Source organism: Rhipicephalus sanguineus, chromosome 4 (assembly GCF_013339695.2).
Source record: "Rhipicephalus sanguineus isolate Rsan-2018 chromosome 4, BIME_Rsan_1.4, whole genome shotgun sequence".
NCBI classification, from domain to species: domain Eukaryota; kingdom Metazoa; phylum Arthropoda; class Arachnida; order Ixodida; family Ixodidae; genus Rhipicephalus; species Rhipicephalus sanguineus.
Window position 1 is genome coordinate 121,405,523 of NC_051179.1, and position 24,853 is coordinate 121,430,375.

The following is a 24,853-nucleotide window of genomic DNA, read 5'->3' on the forward strand; positions in this document are numbered from 1 at the left end:
TTCATTATTCAGATATTCATACATAGCGCAATATTACGGAGCAACAAAATGCAAACAAAGGACATTTGGCAAATTTTCCGGAGGCGTTTGTGGCAGAAAAATTGCAGTAATATTATTGAGCTTCGAACACCTTACACAAACATCTTTGGTTAGTAAGTAAACCAAATTTGGGTATTGAAGCAAGCAACGATAACTCTCAGTATAATTTTTCTGACAAACCACACTCCGACGACCCTCTGTGAAATTCGGAAGGCTCCCACGTGACCAAAAAATTTCTTCTCTCCGAAATATTCCAGCGATTCACTGTTTTGAATGCAACAAATCAGCACGATTTTTTTCGAGAACATTTGAGATGGTCGCCTGGGACGTTTGGCGTGGAATGACTCTATATAAGAATTATTGTGCTTAGCTCAAATTCATGAGCAATATTGCTACTTGCCTGGTTTTTATTTTAAAAAAGATGATTTTACTGTCGTTGGAGCCCTTCTTGGTCTTCACATGACACTTCAAGCAGTTCATGGAAACCAGGTGATCACTACATTCATGATGTAATGCTGGGAAACCGGCAAACTTGCTGCCCAGTGGAAATGGTGTCCCCACATGACACTTCAAGCAGTTCATGAAAACCAGGTGATCACTACATTCATGATGTAATGCTGGGAAACTGGCAAACTTGCTGCCCAGTGGAAATGGCATCAAAAGGCATAAATTGTAGCCATTCCTAGACTAGGCAAACCACAACCGCATCGACAACATTGTTTGTGGGTATACTTCTAGAGCTTGGCCTGCTAAGTAGACTGTAGGATTACATGGAGTAGCAGAATCACGTTTCTACTTTTATGTAGTCGCGCTCAGTATGACTGGAACACGGGAGCGCGTGGCCTCAACTTGTTTTCATTTCAGCAACTAAATGATATTTTCTTATTTGGAATCATCCCTCAGTACGAGAACAGCATTTAGTTATGGAAATAAGGGCTAGTGGAAGCCATGGCCAGTCTTTGAACTCACGATACCACACGCTTCTGTGTTGCAAGTCATATTGAGCGTGACTGTACATCTTCCGCCGCCACTTGTCTTGCTCCAGTTATATATCCAAGCACTTAAGAACCTGACCACTGTGGGCCACGGGTGATATGTACCCATGCAGGTGCATCCAGTGCCAAGCGAAAACCTGTGTAAGAGAGATGATGACACCTAGTCGCCATGAATAAGAACAAGAATGCAAGTCAGTATGCAAGGCATACAAACGGGCACTTGCACTAGCTCAATCAGAAATATCTTGCTGCTCAGCACACTTAAGGACACAGGGTAGGATAAAAGTTCCTAAAAAATCGAAATTTGTTTTTTTGCCTGTTTGCAATGCTAGGGCCTTCCTTAACAATATGCAGTGCACCACAAATTTTTGTGCGCTTTGTATGAGCCAAAAAGACCAGGTTTTCCAGAGCAACTAACGAGCAGCCAAGCCCCTTTTCATCAGATGGTGCACAGCCTGAGCTTTCTGCCTTAAGTGAATTTATTAAACACCGAAACTGGCAGCTGTGCTGAGCTTAGCAGGCTTTAACAAAAGTACTCCGGCTACCCATGGTGCACCTTTTTGAACACTTGAGGCATTTTGCCGAGTCTACTTGTCTTGTGTGTGTGAGACATGCACGGAGACACGGTTCTGTGCATTTGTTTTGAGTTTAGTTGTGCCTTTGTTAATTTTGTTGAGACGGCAAAAGATATTCTCGTGTCGACGAATCAAATAAACTGTTTAGAAAGAGCAATATTGGAAGTCGGCAAGCTTCAACTATTAACAGAAACGACACCGAGAGCGTGCGAGCACTTCAGCAAGTAAACTTTGTCCCCATTACGCGTCGCCGCAAGGACAAAATGTTATCTGTAATGACAATGGCTACGCTCTCATTGATGTGGAGCTTCTACAAACCGTGAATACGAGTAACTCTGGCACTTGTAGAGAACACAATAGATTGTGTTCTTTGGAATGTAAATCCGCAGAATTGCCACCTTTGAAACCGTTCCAGCTTTCAAAGAGGCCTGCATCGCCCTAAACATTCTCAAGGCTGTTTGGCATATCACTAAGGCGCAACAGTGTTATATGGTTGGGCGAGTTTATCAGTTGTATTGACAACTGATAAGAAATGCTTAAATATTCTTGGATTGGACTTTATTGTACAGAATTATAGTTGTCTAGGAATACTTTTGCCTGAATCAGTTGTAGTGTACTTCCAACTGTTATATTGTTCTTTCGCAAGGCTACAGTTCTACCATAGTATCAGTTTCTTTCTTTATTGTGATCCTACTGGTATCTACAGAAAAACACTTGATCTTTGCAGGACACCACCTGGTGCAAGGTGCCCAAATTCCTACATGTGTTACACAAGAATGCAGTGAAAATTTCAACAAAAGATGGGCATGGCACAAAGGATGTGGGGGAGCAAGCGCGCCCATTTCCTTTCCTTAAGGCTGGCGCGATCGCGAACTGACGGCGGGAGCCGGGGGACCACTAGGAGAGGAGCACCGTCGCCCTTTCCGGACAACCCCTTCTTTCCCGCCACTCCACACGCCAATCCTCGCTTCCCGGCTCGCGAGAAAGGGAACTTGCCCTTCGAGGGAATCAACCCTCGTGGTGGGGAGGGACACGGGAGGTGAACAAAACTGCCGACCAGGCAGAGAGACTGTCTCTCGTGCCCTGCTGACCTGCGAAGGAACATCTCACCGCCCCGAGACCCGCGACCGAAGGTGTAAGCGTTACCCTTTGTTTTCCCCGAGAGCGGACTATCCCTCTATGCGACATTTACGCGTTATTGCGAGCGTAGCAATAAAGTGTTGTTTGTTGTGCTAGCCTGTTGCCTTATTCGCCCGAACCTGTCGTAGCTGCGATGACGCGCGCTACGGGAAGGGGATGTTGACACGGTACGACTATTTGCGGCTGGGACCGGAGCTAGGCTTCTGCACCAGCCGTGCATAGAGCGGACCCCCCTCAAGGAACAGGAAGAATTTTTTTTGTGTAGACAAACAAACTGCTGTTATAAAAAATAAGGCAAAAAGGTATCGCCTGCCAACGGAGCCACCAGACACACTTTGCTGCATCTGCCTTTTCAGGATCAATAAAGACTTTCCTTAGTGACTGCATTTCAGTGACTGGTAACCAGAGCCATTATGCTTTCAAAAGCAAGCATCTTCTCGAAGGATTAAACATGTTTGTGGTATGTCAATGCTGGCAAGATTCTGCAGTCTGATGAGACAGTCTGACAGAAATTTTGTTCCAGTTAACATTTAGTGCAAAGGCAATGGATATGTGTCAGTATCTTCATTCTAGCTCTTTGGAATGATGGCGAGTCGACGGCTGGCAGCGAGGCCTATGACCCAGGGCCGTCAACTAGCTGCGACATTGCGGTGCGGCTGCAACGCGAAAGAAGTTTCGTTTTCGCCGCGGCGGGTGACGATGTGGTGCCGGCTGTTCAAAATGACGGTGAATCGATGCCTGGCAGTGACACTAAGACCCGGGGCCATCAACTAGCCGCGGCATCGCGGTGCGGTGCGAACGCGAGAAAAGTTTCGTTTTCGCGGCAGCAGACGACGACGTGGTGCCAGCTGCCCAGGATGTCGGCGATCGTTTGCCTCAGCGGAAGCGCACCGTTCAAATACACCTGGAACCTCGTTTCGTGTCCTCGCAAGGCGCCAAGAAGCAAGCCAGTAGTGTCCGCGATGCACTTCGCGAGGTGTGGGCAACGGAGCGCAAGTTCGGGTTCGCGCAGCAAACGGAGAAAGCATCAACACCAAAAGATGATGAGTTCGCCCTAATTCAGGTTTCTGCCATGAATTCCCTAATAGGACCTGCACTCTGCCCAAAATGTTGTAAAAAAAGACTTTGTCAGTGCAGCATGGGGCAAAATTGGGCCTGGCAGTAAAACTGGTATTTTTTTGTGCTTCCTGTGGCCCTATTCATTCACCTTGGTCATCCAGAAGAAAATCCGGAGGAAGGGCTTTTGAAGTCAACCTAAGAGCCATGCAAGCAATCAACTCCACTGGAGAAGGGCCCACTGCCCTGAATGACTTCTGGGCTACAATGAATGTCTCTCATCGGGGCATTCATCAAAATACCTATCAGGAACACCTAAAAAAAACATTCAAACCAGGAGCAGAGGAAGCTGCACAAAACATCTTTGCAGATGCTGTGCTTGCGGTAAAAGACGTGTACAGCAAGATGCAGCCATCAAGCCCAAGCAACATCACAGTTGTGTATGACAGCACGTGGCCACAGCTCACACATTGGGGTAGGATGTATTATTGAGTTTTATACGGGGCTTGTGCTGGATTGCACAGTCCTTTCCAACTTCTGTCTTGGGTGTTGTTAACAACCAGCAAAGAGCGACCCCAACTTCGTCACTTGGGCTGAGAAACATCAATGTCCGAAGAATACTGATGTTGGCTCCGAACAGATGGAAGTCGAGGCTGCTCTGACACTTTTCAGGTGCTCTGTCAGCAGGTATGGCCTCTGCTACACCAACATTATATGTGATGGTGACAGCCGAACCTATCTTGCTCTGTGCAAAGATGAGGTGTACGGCTTCATACCAGTGACCAAAGAAGACTGCGTGAACCATGTGCAGAAGAGAATGGGCACCGCTCTCCGCACACTGGTGACAAGAGCAAAGAAAGGGGAGCCATTGGGTGGGAGAGGTGGACTGACGCAGGAGTTGATTAAAAAACTGACCAGCTACTATGAGTTAGCCTTGCGAAAACACACAAGTGTCACTGACATACAAAGGGCCGTGATGGCCACTTTTTATCACGTCACGTCCTATGACGACAAGCCTCACCATGAGCTCCGCCCACCTGGCCCTGATAGCTGGTGCAAACATCATTCAGCACAGGCCAAAATGGAGCCAGCACCACCTCACAAGTATAACCTGCCGAAACATGTAGCGGCGGCTCTGCTGCCTGTATACCAATGTCTCTCTGACCCCCAACTGCAGGAGCGATGCAAAGGCAACAAAACTCAGAATGCGACGGAAAGCTTGCATTCAGTCATCTGGTCACTGACTTCAAAGGACCAACACGCTTCATTGTTTGCAGTGGAAACAACAGTACATGAAGCAGTTGCACGCTACAATTTTGGCAATTTGCGAGCCTACACTGACATGTGCAAGTCTGTGGGCATTAAACCTGCTAGCCTCGCCCTTCAAAGAGCTGAAGAAAAAGACCAGCAAAGAAAAAGAAAAGCACGCAGTGCAGAAAAAATGAAAGAGCAAGGACGTAAGAAGACCCTCGCAAGCAAAGACACAAAGTATTACAGTCCCGGAGCATTTTGATAGGCCTTTACTGACTGTTCAACTTTAACGCCAGTTTTCTCAGAAACGTGTTTTGACCCGACTGTCCAGCTTGCCATGATGCTTGCATGACTATGTCTTGACGGATTTTCATGTGGTTTTTTGCATTGTGTTCCTCAGTGAATTTTCTATGTCGTGACGTTTTCATATTTGTTAATTACTACCTCATTATTTTTACTCCTAAGCTAATTTCACATTATGATAACGACCGCATTTACAAGCATGTATACAATGTTCTCTAAAATAAAAACAGAGTCATAAAAATATTTGCAGAACGTCACGACATCAACCATCCCAATGGCTAAAATATAAGGGCAACTATAGGCTTCTAACATGTTTTTTTTGTCCCACCAGGCTTTGGGCAAGTGTGGTAGTACAGTGACGGATAAAAAAATTTATAATGCCAGAACTACTGGAGAAAGCTACATAAAACTTTGTCATTTATCATTTAGCGCAGTTTCCAGTAAGCAGACCAAATTTCATTGCCTCTAGGACAAAAACTAAGGAATTTCACTTTCGATCCCCACCTCCCCCCTTAAAGGCTGTATGAAGCGTAAATGTGTCGTGCTTGAAGGTACGAGAAACGCAGGCCTGTAGCTAGGGGATAAGGGCGAGGGCATAGAAACCCACCCCCCTGAAATTATGATGGAGGGAAGAAAAATAAATAATGAAAATAGGTGTTTGTCTAAAACAGCCACAGCCTTTGGCTTATCAGTGAGCCCAGAGTCTCCCCCTCCCCTCCCTAAAAATATTCCTGGCCAGTGCCACCGCGCGCTTGAAGAGACTACAGCAGCAGCAACGTGGTGTCAGGGCCCTTATGGCAATGGACAGTGCGCTTGGGCTAAAATTAAGGCGTGGGCGTTCTATAGAAGTGCAGCCTACAGCTGTTTCCAGGCGGCGCGCTGGCATGACACGGGGATTGAAACAGGTGGCAGCTGGACGACCGTCAAGTGGTCCTTCCCCAAAGAGGCCAAAGAAACGCTGCCATTCACTGAAGCAAAGCATAGATTTGAATGTGCCACATGCCAAATTGCATGGCTATGCACACTGACTTTCTGTTAATGCGTATGCTAAAATGTTATGTTGAAAACAGGAAAACAGACATCCTTGCGTTAGGCAAGCTTTTATATTCCTCCTTGCCTCTGTCTTCTCACACGATTCAGCAGCCAAGCCCATTTTGTGTTGCTTAATAAGTTCATTTTCCCTACTTTTGTAACAAGAAGGGCAAACAATTTTTACCATGAAAAAAAGCAATTTTATCAAATTATCAATACATTGTATCGACGACTGTACCAAGAAAAGCACTTGTATCATTTCATGTTTGCAATGACAGCAATTCTGCAGAGATCCATACTGATATTTTTTAACTAATATTTAAGTGGGGATATCCATTGGTATCATGAGAAGCACTGATTTCTTGTGCAATAGAATTATGTAAATGCTTATATAAGTTCACAGCTTGATGTATCCAATTTTTAGTTTTCTTAATAAATCTTATGCTGAAGTTTCTAGCTTGATGTGTGAATGAAAGAAGAGAATTTTAAGGACTAGTTTGTTTAGTAGTGAGGAAAGATGAGCTAGTTAGTACGAACGCAATGTGGAATAATGTAAATAACACAGAGGGACACAGTCAAGTGAGACGACAGAGGCGCTAGCTGTCAACTGATGTTTATTTTTTCGGAACAACAACATATATATACACATACAAACAACTAGTCATGCGAAATGACTCCATCCAATATCACAAAGATATTCAACGAAGAATGTGGGCCGATGGTTAACATTCTTCACCGGCCCCGTCTGGCACAGACTTTGAAGATCCACGTTCGCAATATGTGCGAGCAAAGCGATGGGCCGTGCCGGCGCGCGCACCCCATTACACAACACCAACGGCGTTGACAACACTAAAACCACTACAACACCAAGCACAGCGGGCACAAATTCGCCGTACGAAGCAGCGGCACGGTCGGTAGCCGCTGTCGTTCACCGCCGTTGCTATGGTATGACATCAGAGCGTCCTGTGTTGGAAGCAGCCAATTGCGTGCTGCCCTGGTCGCTAGCTCTGCATCCACTAGATCATCGATATACGTGTCTGAGCTAAGGCGCCTGGCTATGAAGTTGCCTTAAGTGATAGAGCCTGGTTAAATTTCAATGCTGATGGATGAGTATACAGTTTTTCAAATAGATACACTTGAATAAAGTGGTGAAGGCTTTGCTCAGCATCCCCAATGATAATGCTGATGTAGAGAGAGGCTTCAGTGAAAATCACCGGTTGCTGCAGGACAGGGCCCCGCTGACACTAGAAAGTGTCAATGGCATTCGCCATGTTGTGTCCTATGGCAAGTGCTTTGACTCTGACCCAAGTAGTTTCACTATTACACCTGAGTTCTCACGGCGGTACGGAATTCAAAGAAGAGGTACACTGAACGCCTTGCCTTAGAGAAAGAGCAGTCAGCTGTGCGGCCATGTAAGAAGCCTGAAGCAGGCCCAAGCAGCAAAGATCAAGATCTTCAAAAGGAAGTGGAGACTGCAAATAAGATGCTCAAAAATGCTGAACTTCTGATTGCCCATGGCCTTAAATCAAAGGGATTTTCCGAAGTTGAAAGTGGAAATTCTCTCCTAGCTTCAGAAAATCTCGACTTGAGGTGGCCATTCAAAAGATGGCCGAAAGTAAAAAAAAAAGTCTGCATGCAAGTGATGTTTCTGTGGGCTTTTGATATTTTTTTTAAATTAGACTTCTGGTGGTGTTTTTCCTTTTTTGCACTTGTGACAGTTTTCTTTGGCTTCTTTTATGCCCTAGTTTACTGGAGAGCACCGAAGCAGAAGTTCTTTGGCAGTCATTTTGCAGTTTTGTTCCTTCAATGATGCGTACAAGTATGTGGAAACTCCTGTTATATTCATTTTGGCTTAAGTCATTTTCTCATGCATGCTATGTTCGTATATCATATGTTCAGTGAGCCGTTTCTGTGATGTTTTATGTACAAGTATGTACAAGCTCATCATTGATATTTTCTCTTGTCATTTTCTAATAAAGTGCTATGGTTCTATATGTCCTCATTTGTTTTGTCTTCTAAATGTGGTCAAGTTAGCAGTGGGTGATATTCATAATTCTGGGTTCCTCTAATTTTTTTATTATGCTCGAAAAGCATGCCGCACATCATGCTATTATCGGTTGTCTATTATGAATGAAGTACGTGTCTTGAAATTGCTTCTATCAACACCTGCTCCAAAAGCCAGTTTTGCTGCTCCAAAACGCATTTTTGCCTGCTCCAAACGCTGCTCCAAAGCGGCCTAAGCCAGTAGCATCACTGAATGTGTGTTTGTTTAGGCATAAGTGAGAGGGCAAATCCAGCACATTAAGGCAGTGGCTATGGACCTAAAGAAGTCATGGAAGACACAACTGTTACTGCTGTGCGAGGAGTTCATATTTAAATCTGATGAAACGTTGAAAAACTGATCTATTGAAACGAACTTATAAAAGCGGTAGTAGTACTGGGCACAATGAAATTGCTTGAAACTCGTTCAGAAGAATCTGGAGGAGGATGTCAAGAGAGTGTACGAAGGAGGAAAGAAAGGCAGAGAGGTTAGAGCCCGAAATTGAGAGACAGCGTTAAGCAGTTCGAGGAGCTATGAGCGGCACTTTTGAAAGAGCAAGTGAGGGAGAATCGTATTGTATGGACAAGTTGACTCAGCCATACAAGATGGAAATATACGCAGGCTTGTTTGTGGTTCACTTTGAGAGGACTTGTAAAACACTGAGCTTCGCTTCGAATACATGGTCACAGAGGCTATTGACATTCCTGCCCTGTGAAGCTGCTATGTTGTGGTGAGACAGTGTAAAGAACGTGGACGAGACAGTTGGGTCTACCCGCTTTAAAGAGTACAGCCTTTCTACAGCAGCACTCCATCGGAAGCTTAGAGACTCGTTAGAAGAAAGTGAATGAGCACTATGCAGAGTTTGCATAAGGGTTGAAAACAAGCCCCTTAGGATGGCACAAGAGTGCGGAAGTGTAGAAGAACTGAGATAAGATTGCTGCGTGAATTTGACTAGAACGATTTCTTCAGTGCATCCACCAATTATTTCAAATGAAGATACAGGATCAAGGTGGTGTCGACATGGTTGAAAAAGCTGCCAAGCTGGCAGACGAGTATGCGAGGTGCAGAACACAATGCGGACAAAGGCCCATGTTGAGAAGGGAAATACATCACGGAAATACATTCCCAACAAGAATTAGAAAACTTCACAAATTAGGAATGTTGGACGAGGTCAGTAGTCCAACGAGAGTGGCTTGAGATTAGAAATGGCAGGGAAGGCAGTCAAAAAAGAATTCGAAGCAAGGGCACTTTTGAGGCGCTGCGACTGTCAGGGGGCTTGGGCACGCTTCCACAAAGTGTAAGAAGCTGTGCGTCATCTTTTATAAGAGAAAATATCAGGGCCTTCGTAATAAATGGTGGTATTTCAGAATAAAGCGCTGTAAATTTGTGCCGCTATTTTTTCTAGACCCTGGGCATACCTAGGGTTTTGAAACACTATAGTGGCACAAAACAACGTGCTACCGAGCAACATGTCACAGCCGTCTGACGGTGCACTCTGCGCACGTGAGTTTTTATACCTTAAGGCAGGGAGTTTCTCTTCTACCCCTACTAAAATTGGCAGATTATTATTCCAGTGCTAGGCGACTATTCAGAAGGCAACATAAATAATTGAGTTTCTTTTTAACAAACATTTTCAGGACTTTCTGTTATGTTTCAGGACAAATAAACATTACTCAGTGCATGTTATGTGTTATTGCGGGGATGTTTTTTATGTCATATGTTGCTGAATATGTCAGCCAGCTCTCCTGGCTTTGCACCTTTCTTGTAATACAGCAGCCTGTTAGTGGAAATTTACAGTACAAAAAGGTATACATGCAGAACAAAGACGTATTTCTTACTCATCTTCTGTGAATGCATTCTTTGCATGCATTTTTCCAACATGAGGCACTTGCACTGTCCCATAGTCTACCTTCTGGTCTCATTAGAGTGTCGTCATTAAATGTTTCTCATACTCGCACTTTATTCCCATTGCTGGACACCTACCCTTACCTAGCACTTTCGAGACAAACGCCACGTGAGGCAGACAACGTTGTGGCCAAGTTTGAGGGCAATGAATGAACTGTAATAGAAGCAATTGCTGGCCTTGCAGCGGTCATGCGCATTTACTAGACATTCGATGTGCAATACTCTCTTAAAGGGTCCTTGAAGCGGTTTTTTTTTACATTTCGTGTTTGCTAAGACCATTACTGGAGCAAATCATGGGCACCATAATTCAGTCGAAACCCATTTTATTAAGGGAGCTACGTTTATTAAATAGCTTCCCTCCTCCTCCCCTCTGCCTTTCACCCTCAACATTTCCTTCGAGCGCTCGGGGCTAAGCTTCGCCTTTAAGAGGCTCTGTGTAACGATGTGATGCGTGAGAACGCTTGCGTGCCGTCACGTCGTCTACTTCCGGTAAGTCGAAGCCAGCGCATTAGCCACCGGTGGGTCAGGCGCTGAGCCGCTGGATCGGCTGATCGTCCGTCTCCTGCGAGCGTCATCCGAGCAGCGTGTGTTTTGTTTCACGGCAGTTCAGACAGTTGCTCCAAATGGACCCTGACCTCGAAGAGCGGTTGCACTGAATGAGCCGAGAAATGAGTTTCGACCCATACAGTGACACGCCATTTCGCGATCTAGCGCTTCGTGCCGAGGGTGACAGCAGTGATCGCCTGATCCGCCACGACCAGACTCGCCGGGCCGTATTACGAATGGACCCCGGCCTCGAAGAGCGGCTGCGCCAAATGAGCCGAGAAATGGGTTTTGACCCATACAGTGACACGCCATTTCGCGATCTGGCGCTTCGTGCCGAGGGTGACAGCAGTGATCGCCTGATCCGCCACGACCAGACTCGCCGGGCCGTATTATGAATGGACCCCGGCCTCGAAGAGCGGCTGCGCCGAATGAGCCGAGAAATGGGTTTTGACTCTTGTTAATGCTCACGCTTTCTAGATTGCTCCAATCTATTTCACTGGACCTGGCCACCGCTGTGGTGTATGTCGATGACATTGAGTCTGCAGTACTCCAGATGCAGGAGTCTGGCTTTCATGATATATTCGATGCTTTCATAAAGGCTGCCAAGGCCGCACATGCTGAAATGAGAATGCTCCAGGTGGACAGCTTCATCAACATAACGTGCCTGCGGCCAGGCATTGAGTACTTCAGGCTTTCGTTGTTCCTTCATTTTCTGGACTGCCTAATAAGCCAGTTGAACGAGCAGTTTAAAAACCATTGGAAAACCCTGAAGATGCTGTCTTCCCTTCTGTATCGTGCTGATAAATGACAGAGGCAACAGCAGGGTGCAGAACAAGAATGAGAATGTTTTATTGCATGCGCCGTATTTATACCTTGGTAGATGTACACTGCGCATGTGCGATGCCATGTCGGCTGTAGGGGAATAACACGTGCCCGATACATCCTTCTGCCGGTACAAAAGTTTACACAAAAGAGTTTATACTATCTGCTGAAAGTTTCCATCGTATGCAAAGAGCTGAGGTGGCTTGACTGAGCGTGTTGACCTTCTCGGAGCTGGATTCGATGCGCACACATGCGCTGCTGCAGTTGGCGCAGTTGGCACTTCAGCCTCATGTTGTGTTTGATGCTCTTTCAACGCTGTCGCCTTGAGAAACAAGTCAAATTTTTGCTTAAAGCGTTTCCAGTTCGAAGCCAGGTTACCCATCAGCTACAAGGGTTCCGGGGGCCTTAGTTTCATCACCGCTTCTTCGCTGGCCGCACGGCTGCCCCTTCTGACACCATGTATCGTGCTGATAAATGACTGAGGCAACAGCAGGGTGCAGAACAAGAATGAGAATGTTTTATTGCATGTGCCGTATTTATACCTTGGTAGATATACACTGCGCATGTGCGATGTCGTGTCGGCTGTAGGGGAATAACACGTGCCCGATATACCTTCTGCCACAGAATACATCCCGACCTCGTCCCATTGCCAAGGACTTTAAAGAACTGTACTCAAATGTAATCTCAGCTTTGGAACGTGTTGGCAGTACGGGCTGCGAAATGGAACAGTGAGAAACGAGAAATGCAGATTGAAACTTAAAACACTCACTGCGAAGATTCTCACCCAAAACCTCACAGACTGGTAAAGCCGTGACAAACACCGACACATTTTTCTGGATGCAGACATGAATCACCCTAAATTGCCAACGCAAACGGAAGCACTCAGGAACGAAATTGTGATACAGTCGCCGACCGTTTATTCGGACTCGGCGGGAACCGCCGAAAAGTCCAAATAATCGGGAGTCCGAAAAAAAGGATTCACCAGAAAAAAGCACTTTTATTGGCCCAGCGGCCGGAAAAAACTTGTCAGTGCGCGTCTGTACACACGTACGCTTACGTGCGACCAAGTCTGCCTGTATTTCAGCCAATGTTTGGCCACCCGTGATAGTCGGCAGTAGCACTGTAACGGCCTATGCTAAATCCGCATTTGATGACTGGTGTGGGAGGTGCATCATCACGGCAGTCACTGTCCACATGCGCTGGTTCGAGTAGCTGACGGATATCTCATCGCCCAACTCGGCGAAAACTCCCAAGGAACTTCCACCTGGTGAATAATCGCCGCTTTTTTCGCCATCGTCACGGCCTTGTAGTTGCCGCGTTTCCTTAGTTCCGACGGTGCACATGGAACGGGCAGTGTCGGAGCAATTTCAGCAGATCAGGCCTCGCACGCCAAGCAACAAACAAGGGAGCGGGACACTAAGCTCGGGATGCAGATCAGGCCTAGCCACAGAAACATCTGACAACGCAAACCCTCACACGCCAAAAGGAAACGACGTTGGGCTAATTGATGTTGCAGCGCTTCTGTTGTCGTACTCTCTTTGTCCGAATTAGGATCCGCGTTGTACTCGTACGCGCTGTCATTCTCCTCAAACGCCGCACCGAGCCGATTACAATCTTGGCTTGGCTTGGCCTGCTGTTCGGCCGTGGTAGCCGTTCAATGGATACTTGACTGGCTAAAGCCAAAAGGCAACCGTTACGTGTAGCCAACAAACATAGCCTTCGAGATCGGTAATTTCTGCGTGGATTTTTGACACTGGCACGATTTCCAGTTATAGGCTTATAGCCAGTGCAACATTTCAGTGCTGGCAACCTATCAAAATTTTGTAAACATTGCTGACAGCTTGTTATGGTGGTCAACGTCGCACTCGATCAGCCAGCCGGAGTCCGAAAAATCGAATGGCGGACTGTGGGGCATCCGAATTTTCGGTCGTGAGTTTACATTACTTCAATGGAACGAGTGGCGGTGCCGCGAAGGTGTCCGAATAAACGAGCATGTCCGAATTTTCGGCGTCCAGATAAACGGCCGGCGACTGTAGTACCACCGCTTGTTTTTTTTTAATCCCGTCAGCATGAAGCAAAGAAAAAAAAAGGGTGGGTAGGTGTCACGGGGTGGGGGTATGAGATAATGCAAAAATTTTGCGGGGAAACTTGAACCCCCCTTGGCCATGCCAGTTTTAAGGACAGTAGTTTCCCACCTGCAGAACGAACCGTGCACTCATGCACCAAACAGCCACACTCATGAGGCACACTGACGAAAATAACTGAACGCACTAATTCTTAACTTGCCACACTTCCATAAGAACGTAGAGACCCTCTACCATGCAGAGACACACGAGTCACTGCATGAACATTTGGCCTAGGACAGACTCCACTTCAACCATGGGGGAGTAGAACTTGTCGCACGGTGCATAAAACACTTGATGAAAGGGAACAGCAGTATCACTAAACAACTCTTACAAGACACCCCCACCGTGCCTACCTCCACAACAACACCACACAGCACAGCCACTCTGACCCCTCTCAACAACTTTCCGATTGCAAACAACGCAGATGAAATCAACACCAAAATATTTGAGAAATTTAATGACTTTTCCCACTCTAACCATCATTATATCCTCGCTTGTCTGAGATGAACCACATGAACTGCGATTCGTCCTTGATGAGGTTTTACGTGGGCTTGCACGTAAGCACACTTTTGTGCATGAGGTTGAAGTTACGCATGAAAACGTTCTCTTTCGCACAATTTCACTGTTTTTGTACAGCTGCATGGTGAAGCTTGTCAAAGTAAAGACATTCGTGAAAGCGTTGCATTTGGACAAGAAAGACGTGGTCGTCGGCAAGGTGACTGACTGACTGGACATTCTCAAGAAACTTGAGGAGTTGGGAACGCCCAACGGGAAGCTGAAGAAACGGTCTTCATTGCCGACTGCGGTCAACTGTAATATTTTCTGTGCCCCAAGGTACTGTACATTGTTAATTTTATCGAAGCAGTTCATCGTTTTGCCTAGATTAGTTGAAATGTGTAATAAAAGTGTCGTTCTTGTGTAGCGATTGGTGTAGTTCTAAATCCTGCGCTAAATGCGGCTCCGCTAATGTGAAACCTTAGGAAGTGCATAGCATGGGATCCCAGCAGTTCCCTTTCATAGAGTTCCCACAGGTATATTTACCAAACTGTCAATAATGTCAGTGTTTGAGGTAAGGATTGTTGCGATCGGCGAGCCGCCCTTTGCCACGGGGCACCGGGACGGAATAAAGGCAGCCGCTTCGCTTTGCGGAGATAAGGGAGGGCGCGAAGACGCCCGGCTGTTTCTGATGTACCAGGAGGTGCATGGTTGCAATGGCTCGAAACAACACCATTGTCACAGGGACCGGAGCGGAAATGCGACACATGGCGCCTTTGTGCCCAAGGAGAGGCCGCGACGCCGAGTCTCCGCCGAAGATGGACCACGGACCACTGCGCTGTGCGTCTCCGGCTGGTAGGTCGTCTACGCTCAAATCAGCGCCAGCTGCCCAGACGCATACCAGTGGATTTGCTGGGCCTGCAGCCGCCGTTCGGCCGCATGGGTGGTCGGTTCGAGCAGCGACACGAGGGACTCATCACAACCCGCATGCTGGCGGCATGCTTCTCCCGAAGCGACATCGTTGCGAGAACAATGCGCGTTTGGGTTGTGTGTGTGTGTGCTGGGGGTGGTGCCAGCAAAGTGGCCTGCAGGATTCGCCGCCCAATTGGATGGAAACGACTTCCCCTGTTTCCCTAGGTCTGGCATCTAGGGACCGCCAAAGGGGTAAAAGACGCGAGCGGATGCATGCAAAGGACATTCCGGAACGAGCTGTCTAAATGTAAAAATGTAAATAAACCTCTTGTACGCTTCTTCTGCTCCTCAGTCCGGTTCCCTCCAACAGCAGCTCTTCTCGAAGACGAGGTTGCGACCGCCTGCCTGGACGCGTGGAAACCAGCGCAGGCGTGAGAGTCTCTCAACTTCCAACAGGATGTAGGGCTTCCCCGGCACAACTGGAATCTTGCTAAGGAGATTCGCAAACCCTATGTGCAACATGTGCACTACTTTTTGCTGTGCTTTATCGACTTCCTGCTTGTTACGGCAGTTGAGATACATGTCTGCAGATAGCTCCACCAGGTTGTTTCCCCCTTCAAATGTAGCGCCGGTGGGAGGAGCAATCGCGCACTTGGCAAGGCGATGGCACCCTCTCATGCCCAGTGCAGGACTCAGTTGCAAGTTTCCGAAGCTACTTTAGTGAACTTAAGTTAATTATTGAATTTACTTATCGGTTATATCTGTTAATTATTCTATTTTACACCTTGTTCGCTTATTTTAACCCGGTTTCATGCATTGCTAGCCTTGTTTTAGGTCTGCATCAACCACTTGATTTTGAGCGTGATCACGCCACGTGAGATCTATGGATGGAAGAAAAGCCGGGCGCCTTTGGTGCTACGCACTGAAAACATACTTGTCTGCGTCCCGGACAAAGGCAACCGAGCGACACTGACAAGAGGTCCATAGCCAAAGGTTCCACACAAAGTATGTTGACCAGCTTGTTTGAGGCACTTCAACCTATCCTGCAACCTATCCTGCTCATTCAACCTGTCCACAACAGCTTGTGTTTCCATCAGTTGGCTCCCACCTTGACTTTGAATTACCAGGCTTGAAGCGAGCAAATCATGTCACATCAGATGTATCAAGAAGGCACGAATTCCCGTCGTATTACATGACTTATTCATCTCCAAACTTCTAGCCTCAAGCGAAAATAACCTATCGATATAGATTTCGCTGTACTCCATTTTTAAATGATATAACGTGGCTGCAACAGGGAAGGATGCAAACTTAAGGCGGTAAAGATGAAGCGAGGCCTCGGAAACTTAAGTTCCAGCGATCGCCACAGAGGGCGAAAAAATCAACCAAGGCGAATTCCATCAAGATGCACATATAGTACTGCTACTGACTTCTCGTTTAGCGGTCGTATAGCTGACTTTGCACTTCCCCTGCTAGGGCCGCTCAGTGGGGCCAAAAATTATATTTCAGAATGTATCTAAAGATTGATCGAAGCTTAGTCACTGTGTCATTTTTTTTAAACCAAGTAGGGATTGATTTTTGTGTTACTTTCAGTATTAACAAAGGCCTTGACTGTTTGAGACCAAGTTTTGATATTACACTGACACACGAATAGCAGCAACCCAGTGGCATCGACTGCGCGGCTTCAGTCGCTTATTTCATACAAACTGTAGGGTGATCGTTTTCATTGATTAACATCACGCGGTTCCATTTTAAATCAGCCTTTATATATAGCAACGTGAATTTGTGTGTCCAACTTTAGATGCCGTTGCCACAAAACGAGCGTCTCTAAAGACTGTGAATCATGTCAGCTGTGGCGCTTCACCGGCTGCACAACTGCCAGCAAGAAAATTCATTGCCAGCAAAGTGCTCAGAGACTACCTGTGAAAACGAAATAACCATGGACCATGTGAGCTTGTGCCACGTGAGTAAACATGCACCGCTTTGCATTTTGAACATGGTTTTTTTTTCATGCACTACCGTCCTTGTCATTTCATAGCTCTTTTGTGTAGCTCTTGTTTCGGGCATATTCTTTTACCTCGCGTTCCTTAACGTTATGGTGTGTTTTTCTTTCCTTCACAAGATGTTGATCTCGTTAATAACTTTTGTTTTTCGTGTACTAAGCGCATTGCGCCATTCATTTCCCGGCGGCCACAGCAATAAAGACAAGTATCACACATACAACACTTTTAGCTTCCTCTGGATAGTTCACACTTGACGTCCTTGGGGAGGCCAGTTGAGACTGCAAAGGCCAACTTCGGCGGGGATTTTATCCCTCTCCCAACTGGTGCTGCGCAAGCGTCCTAACATTACCGTATTTATTCGAATATAGGTCGACCTTTTTTTCCCAAAAATGTTGCCCATAATCAGCTATCGACCTATATTCGTGACCAAAGAATCTCGACCTATATTCGCGATCAAAGCGACCAAAAGCACCGCACCTATGGCGTTCAACTGCCGCGCCTGCTGTTCTTCAAGCAGTTCCTGCTACATACGTACATTATATACCATAAAATCTGGTATAAAAACCGTACCCGTTCGCCTTTTCCGACTAAGTAACTAAGAAAAAAAAGTTATTTGTGCAATAGCTGCACACCGCCTTTTCAAAGCCCCCGCGAAATGCAGCCGCTCCGCCATGTTTGCGCTGGAACCCGTGATTTCCCTAGGTAGGCCGTGAAGTCCCTAGCCCCCTAGCCGTGCTGCCTGCCGACGCGCAGCCGCACTGGCACTGGCCTAAGGCCTCACTCTTTGTTTGTTGTTTGATCTGACGTGACGGTTCGCATTTGCAAATGCGCGGTTGGACGGTGTCACGTCGGTAGAGCTACACAGCTGACTTCAAGCGTCAAGTGATACTTTTTGCCGAGAATTCCAGCAATTGTGCCGCTCAGCGTGAGTTCGACGTAAAAGTTGATTAGGGGTTGGCGGAAGCAGCGGGACCGACTGTTCGCGTGCAATGGATAGCGTCGTGCTTTTCGCGGCCCAGCAACTGGCAGGCATGACGCTCTTGAAAAAGAACTGAGGCTCCGGGCGTCAAGGAGGCCCTGCAGAAGGCCAACAGACCTGGTCGTCATGCCGCTAGGTATGACGTCCCGGCTACATTAAGGACCGGGTGGCAAAGAGTTACAAAGAGTGGCTTGAAGGAGGATGCTGCAATGACACCGACGGGACGCCGCGAGAAGGGCTTCCCTCAATGATGTTGCGACGTGGGTGAAGGACGCGCGGAAAGACTTGCCAGCGGAAATTATCGTGACTGGCTTTAAAAAGTGCTGCATTTCCAACGCAATCGATGGCAGCGAAGTCGACGTCATTTCGGATGCCGAGGATGCCTGCGAAGAATCCGACAACCTTCCTTGCACATCTGACGAACATGACACTCCCGGCAGCGACTAGGGCGCTAAGTTAACTGTAAATAAAGGTGTGCTATGTTTCAATTTTCCTGTTTCTAAAAAAAAACATGGGTCGACCTATTTTCGAATATTTTTTTTTAATTTCTCGTAGAGCGCTATAAGTAGGGGTCGACCTATATTCGTGCCCGACCTATTTTCGAATAAATACGGTAAGTCTTGCTGTGGCCGCCATTCACCACACAAGTTTGTGGTAATTTATGTATTTTACAGCTTATCCAGCTGATCAGATGCACAGCTCATGGGTTCCAATGACATTTCCTAATATTGTGCATTATTACTTGCAGAAGATATGTTTACTGCTAAATTTTGTAACATGCAGCACAGCATAAGCATTACCCGTTTTTGCACAAATGATTCTACTATGATAAATGCTCATTAATTCAGTTCACATTAGAATCAAATGAACTTTCAGTATGTGCATAAGCACATAAGTTTACAGTCACAGACATTACATTTGCATATACCATTTAGTTTATGCCATTGAGCAATTACCTTGCTAAGTACCCCCTACATGAAGCTTGGCTAGGCACTGCCAACTGAAGGACACCACTAAAACAAGTGCAAAACAAAGAAGTGTTATGTGCATACTATTTCTGTCATGCAGAATTCTCACATACACTGTTTTTAGACATCAATCACAAATCCATTCATGTTTCTACCGTCATAATGACTGTTTTTCCCCCCTTCCAACCTCAACCTCCAAGAAACTGCTCATATCAACAGACCCTTGGGTGCTTTATCTATGGACCTACCTCAAGTCAGCAGAGAATGTGTCGTCACTAAAAGTAAACTCATGGGCCGAAATCCTCGCAAGATATGGTTGTGGACAGGTCACGTCATTTTTTGAAGCAATTTTTGTTTCACTATTTCTTTCTCACTCATTTTCATGACTCCATATTTTTGTTCTTCTCAGAAACATGGACAAAACAGAAACCATTGGTTTGCAAGCTACCCACACCAAGCCGTAGAGATGGGCGGTATGTTCTTCTAGCAAACGTCTCTTTGCAAACCAACTTCTCTCCTAAAAACACGCAGAAACACTTTTTAAAGATCGAAGATTTCAAAGAAAACATTTCCAGAATAGCGCTTTTTAGACAGCTGATGGTGCTGACATGCAGAGCTTTACCAGTTGCTCCTTTCACTTTCACACAGGCTCTGGTTCCACCACTGTGTAACAGCCCACCACGAGCACAATAGCAAGCTTGCTTGGGCACGGGCATAGTGAGTGACACTGTGTGCTTACACGGAAAAGTGTTCCTGCTTATTCGTTACGGCAAACACTTCACTTTTCCTGAACATAGCTAAGTGGCACTTCTGCTTCAGGCTACTGCCTGGTACCACATGAAAGCGGAGAGCCAGGCAACGTTGCTGGCGAAGAAGCTGCCCTCCGGGATGAAGGCAAGGGCACAAGAACGTGCTTTACACTTTTTTCCCCTTCTAAGGGCTCATCTCTGCAATAATGCATTATTAATTTAGTGAAGATTGAAAAATCAAGCACATTTCTTACCCCTGAACGTAGAGATGTCACTTGCTCGTACTTGACTTGAGCCAGTCTCGAGACAGCTTTGCCGCTCGCCATAAATTGTTCTCGAACTTGTGGATGACTTGGCTCGGTCAAAGTCAGGTCAAGGTTCGTTTGCTGCGGGGCTAGCTTGAAACTGACTTCGCGCCTTATTCCAACATGGCCGCCTCTCAAATGTATGTCACGCGATGGCTAGCCGCTTTTGAGTTTGCTTGCCCCGCCATGGATGTAGTAGCATTTTCTGAGGTGCATTGCCTGCTGAAGATTCTGCGACCTGCATTACATGACAGAGGAAATCCGATGGAGTTGTACGACGAGGAACAATTCCACGCTTGCTACAGGTTTACCAAGAGCGCTGTGCAGCAGCTTAAGGCTATGTTGCTTCTCCAAGAAAGCAGGGACGACAGAGGACAGCCTGTGCCTCCCATGCTACAGCTGCAGATGGCACTCAGGTTTTATGGCGCTGGCACATTTCAGACAGCCACCGCGGTTCAGGTCCGCATTCTTCAGTCGACGGTGTGCCGTGCAGTTGGAAAAGTGACTCTGCTCATCGCAGAGCACCTGAACTTGTTGTTGGTACGCTTCCCACAATCGGCAAGATTTCCTGAAGTTTTGTGGGACTTTTATGTAGTGGCCGCATTGCTTGGCGTAACCGGGTGCATCAACTGCTCGCACATGTGCATTAAAAGCCCCAGCGGTGAAAACATGGAAGTCTGAACGTAAATGCAATCGTGTTTACGCTCAGCACTGACTTATATACCGAATACAAAACATGTGGACGATAACAAATATAGTAGCCCGAATGAGCCAGTCATGTAGTACATGTTGCGCTTACCAGTTTTGTGGTTCTCTCGCTTTGCATTTATGCTTGAGCTTATTCCATGCAGGTGTTCACGTAGGGAGATCCGTGGTTCGCAAAGGAGTGCTTGGTAATTTCCATCAAGCTTTTTTTTTTTTCGCCACCATCGCAACATTAGTTATTTTATTTGTTTATTTATATATTTTGCACTCGATGATATGCTTGTACTTCTCCACGAGAGCGATCGGCAGACTCTTTTCATCTTCAGTGAAACGCGGTTCTGCCTCGCGTTGAGATCTTTTGGGAGGACAGTGCGCATAGTGCAACATTTCAGCGTGAATGCCCGTTGACATCACAACGATCATGCTTAAAGATTGCTGCGATGGACGTCGCGTGAGCCTCTAACTTGTTTTCCTAGCAGACGATGACACTTGCTGTCACTATTGTCTCGTGTTGTGTTTCTGTTTCATTTTTCGAACATGAAAATTTGCATGCATCTGCTTGTAGCACAAAGCTACACAGAAATCTGCATGCATTTCTCAGAAGGAAAAGCTCCTGCTGGTAGGGGTGCAGGCGTTGGACGAGCACTGAACGAGGTTGGATCGGTCGACGTGCCCCCGGCCAAGTACGTCCACGTTGAAGTCAATAGTCACTGCTCAAGTTCAAAGTTGATAGCTGCGCTGAAGTTTCGGTCATACCGAGCACATTCTCTGGAATACCGGCACGACTTGACCCTCAAGAAGCCGAGCTCACGGGCCCCGGAGGGCAACCGGTACTCATTTTGGGTACCTTCTGGGCTACCTTGAGATGAAAAGGCCGGACAACAGAGCAAGAAATGTATGTGGTGTGTTCACAAACGGTGCCTCTGCTAGGCTTTCCAGCCATTCGAGCTCTGCAAGTTGTCAAGTTTGTGGATGGCATGACTGGGGGTGAGTCGTCCAAGACTGTAGGCATCGCTTCAGACCTGTTCAAAGGACTCGGCATGCTGGACGAACCGTACGAGATATACATCATGCCGCCCAATTCTTCTTAAGCACACCAAGAAGGATACCTATCCCGTTGTGTCCCGTCAAAAAAGCTGAGCTCGACAAGATGGAAGCGCAGGCATAATTAGGCTGATCACGAAGCTGACATGATGGCGTGCCGGTCTGATGGTGGCGCAAAAGAACTCTGGCAGCTACTGTTTGTGCATGGACTTGACGAAGCTGAAGAAGTACGTCCTCCAAGAGCATCACTTCTTACCGACCATGGAACATGTACCAGGACTCCTCGGAGAGGCGAAAGTTTTTTCCAAGTTGGACGCGACATCTAGTTTTCACCAGGTCAAGCTGGCAGAAGACAGCCAGGAACTTACAACGTTCATAACACCTTTCAGCAGGTACTGTTTTTGCCGTCTATCTTTCTGTATTAGGGGAGACACGGGTCTTCTAGAAGAAAAAATTGCCAAAAAAATCAACTTTCTGAAATATTTTTTTTCGCAATCTAGACGTTCTAAAGAATATATTGCTGCGATATTAACGCGTTCCGGTGTGTATTTATTTTGTTATTGCGCTCTAAAGAGAGCTTCATGATCGCTTTCACTCGAAAACGCCCCCCAAAAACAGGCAAATTCAATGCCGTCGTCTGCGGTAACCGTTGGCCGCAGCGCGGCCATTTTGGAATCATTCGAGAGCTGAATTCTTCTACATTCCGTTTCTAGCGAGAAAACACCTCTAAGTCTGGCGACTATGGAGCTGCACGCCACCGAAAAAGAGCAAAAACTCGCGCGGCATTGGCGCGTTTGTACCACGTGGGGTGAATCCTGCTCTCTGATTGGACGACCGGAGTTTCGTCTGCCCGACAATGCGAGCAGGGTTACCAGATTGGGCTATTAATAGCCAAATTGGGCTACTTTCTGTTCGAGTTGGCGTCGAATTTTTCTCTTTGGCTATGTGGCTATTTTTGGGCTACATTGCTATCGACTAGGCAAGAATTCCAAAAAGCTACAAAATGTAGATAATTTTAGGGACCCCAAACGGCTTACGCACGCACGCTCTTGCATTCGTTTGTACCTCCAGTACCTCCAGCCTTCGAAGTGTCGGGGTCCCCCAGCAGCTGCACCCACGGAGAATACAAAGGAAAGCAGCAGTGTGCGTACGCGAGTGTCTGGGGGTCCCCGGCACTAAAACTCTCTAGTAACTCTAGTGCACCTTGTCAACGAAGGCCCCCTGGCCGCCGCCATAAGCCCCTATGAGCTGTTGTTAACATGCGTGACCCCCCAAAAATGCAGTACCGAGGCGCGAGGTCAGCTTTTGTACTCCCATGCAGAAGCCAAGAAAAGTGGTGATCGTTCTCTCTGTTAAAAAGCTCTATACAAAGAACGCCAAGGCTTACATGCGCATGCCGCTGATGGGTCCCGCCATCAAAACATTCCAGTGTGTTGAACGATCCCTGCCCCTGGAGACGTAGCCCAAGAAAAGGCTTCACGTGTCGTCAGTTTGAAACCGTGTTGATGGCTCACGTTTTCTCTAGACTTTCTTACTTCTACTACAGTAAAATGCCGAGCAAGCAACCCCCCTCCCCCCTTCCCCCACCACACAGTGAAAGAAAATAAGGAAGATGTGCAGGGGGGCCTCTTGCTCAGCATTAAGAAATGCTCTTTCGATTTCGTGCATCGTTCATTCAGTGCTTTTGTAGAGCCAAGATGTATTTCAACAATGGAATCTGAGTATCGCCTACTCCAAACCAGAGTCGACGATCTGGCAGAGGGTACCCACTCCGTAACCAAATTCTGGGTAAGCGTACAAAATGCAAAAAATGTTGCCGGGAACTCGGTGTTTCCACTGATGTCTAAGCTGGCGCTCTCTTTGCTGTCACTATAAGTGTCAAACGCTGCTGTTGAAGGAGTGTTTAGCCAGGTCTCACTTACTAAAACCGACATTTGAAACAGGATGTCTAATGACTAACGAGACCTTAAAAGCGCTGCTCCACGTAAAATTTGGTCTGGCTAGGAACGCTGCCTGCTGCAAAGATTTCAAACTGGGAAAAGAATTTTTGTCGTGTTTCAACTCCTCCATTTTGTATGGGCGGAGCAGTGCCTCGGCCTCCAAATCAAGTGATCATATTGAAGTTGTTCTTTCGCTTCACCACTTTCATCTCTTCTGTCGTATTCTCTATTTCATTTTGTATATCTCTACTTTTTGTAAACCCTACCTATTTCTACTTCTTGTAAATATGCTTCTATATTTCTTTGATTGCATTCATTGGTATGTTATCAAGTGGCAATAATCTTTTCTTCTAGATTCTGCAGCGCAGCCATCGCTCAATCATTGTGGATTGAATAGCAAAAAAAATTACGCAATACAACAAATTCACTGATACATTTGCTGATTTTGGCTATTTTTGGGCTACTTCAAATTTTAGCTTTGGGCTATGTTTGGGCTACCTCGGAGTCCAATTTGGCGGTTTGAGGCTCGCACCATCTGGTAACCCTGAATGCGAGACGCCTCGTCAAAAATTGTTCGGACGCGACGATGGCTGGCGGGCGATGCAAGTTCGCGACGGCTCATGCCTACGGCAAAAAACGCAAGCGTCGGTCTCGGATACCTAAAGCAGCATCGAGTGGATCGACGGCGACATGCGCCAGCGGGTGTACGACATCCACCGAAGCTGCAGCCGCGCGAGCGATGCCTGTGGCCAACGACACGTCGAGGACAATGCGCGTCGACACGCTCCTTGTCTCAGAAGCTGAGAAAGTGGCGATTGAGCATCGCGCGGACGAGCAACGTCAGAAGCTGTCTTCATTATCAGCTACCCGCCGAAAGCAGTTGCTTATCGGAGATTCCCCGGAAGCGGCGTGGTGCGGCACCGAG

General features: G+C 46.8%; 1 protein-coding gene across 1 annotated transcript; it reads left to right on the plus strand.

Annotated features, from left to right (window-relative positions):
* Positions 1-20,425: 20,425 nt before the first annotated feature.
* LOC119391562 (uncharacterized) lies at positions 20,426-20,920 on the plus strand. The gene has a single exon (XM_037659241.1). The coding sequence runs from the start codon at positions 20,426-20,428 to the stop codon at positions 20,918-20,920; it is 495 nt and encodes a 164-aa protein (XP_037515169.1).
* Positions 20,921-24,853: the final 3,933 nt, after the last annotated feature.